The sequence below is a fragment of the Cryptomeria japonica genome, chromosome 6 (assembly GCF_030272615.1).
Source record: "Cryptomeria japonica chromosome 6, Sugi_1.0, whole genome shotgun sequence".
NCBI lineage: Eukaryota > Viridiplantae > Streptophyta > Pinopsida > Cupressales > Cupressaceae > Cryptomeria > Cryptomeria japonica.
Window position 1 is genome coordinate 35,301,334 of NC_081410.1, and position 1,014 is coordinate 35,302,347.

The window sequence follows — 1,014 nt, forward strand, 5'->3', positions numbered from 1 at the left end:
ATAGGGTAAGTAGGAATCATGTCGTGCTCCAGGAAAACCCGAGGAATGTGTAAAGAAATCGTATTTGTCACGCAATATTTTGGAAATGAAAACTCTTCCCAAGCGAAGTTACGAGGCAATGCACGAGGAAAGTAAACTTGCTTGCCAAGCATTATTTTAGAGAAACACAGGCAGTCTCACCAAATATCTTTCAAAGATTCGTTAAAAAAACAGAGCCGTGGCGACCATGAGCAGAACAACAGAGGACGAGGGTAGTTTGTGGAGTGCAATTATCCACTATTTGCCCGATTATCAATTCTCCTCTTGTAATAACACGAATGTCCCATTGGAAACATCCGCAACAGTTTTGGCAGAGGAGGAGAAACGATATTCTGCAGATAAAAGGCCAAGCATCTCGTCAGGAGAAAATGAAAGAGAAGAAAAGCATTACAGAGGAGTAAAGCTTGTTAAGTCTCGCCGAAAATATGCTGCGGAGATTAGAAACCCAGAAAAAAAGGGCTCAAGACTTTGGCTAGGTAGCTTTGACACAGCGGAAGCAGCTGCAGCGGCATATGATCGTGCGGCTTTCCGGATGCGCGGTTCTAGAGCTATTCTCAACTTCCCTCTCAACGTTGAGTCCGGCATGTATTTTGATGTCTTTTCTCAAATCTCTTCTTCTCATACTCCATCTGACATGTCAACTGGAAAGAAGAGAAAAAGGGCAGATAAAGCTCAAGCATCCCAAGAAATGGGTTCTGATAATCCATAGTTGTATTGCATATTTGTGCTCAGCCAAATATTGGTAGCCATTTTCATGATGTACTATTATTATCGTAGTAGATTATTATTATTATTATGGTGTAGCGACTTTAAGAAGGCGCATGTTCTTGGTTCTCTCTCCATATGCTTACAATAGGCAGTAAGAAAGAGACAAACTTTTATGATTCATATGTAATAAACTAATCTTCTTCTGCGTTTTTCTATATCCACCTCTACTTTTTTTAAATTTCTCTACATTTCATGCAAAGCAAGGAC

The 1,014-nt window shown here is 40.2% G+C and overlaps 1 protein-coding gene across 1 annotated transcript; it reads left to right on the plus strand.

The window, feature by feature from the left end:
• Positions 1-226: 226 nt before the first annotated feature.
• On the plus strand, positions 227-748 carry LOC131069955 (ethylene-responsive transcription factor 1A-like). The gene has a single exon (XM_058005501.1). The coding sequence runs from the start codon at positions 227-229 to the stop codon at positions 746-748; it is 522 nt and encodes a 173-aa protein (XP_057861484.1).
• Positions 749-1,014: the final 266 nt, after the last annotated feature.

Excerpts from the sequence above, each read along its gene's own strand:
- LOC131069955 (XM_058005501.1), top strand. The coding sequence starts at position 227 with ATGAGCAGAACAACAGAGGACGAGGGTAGTTTGTGGAGTGCAATTATC.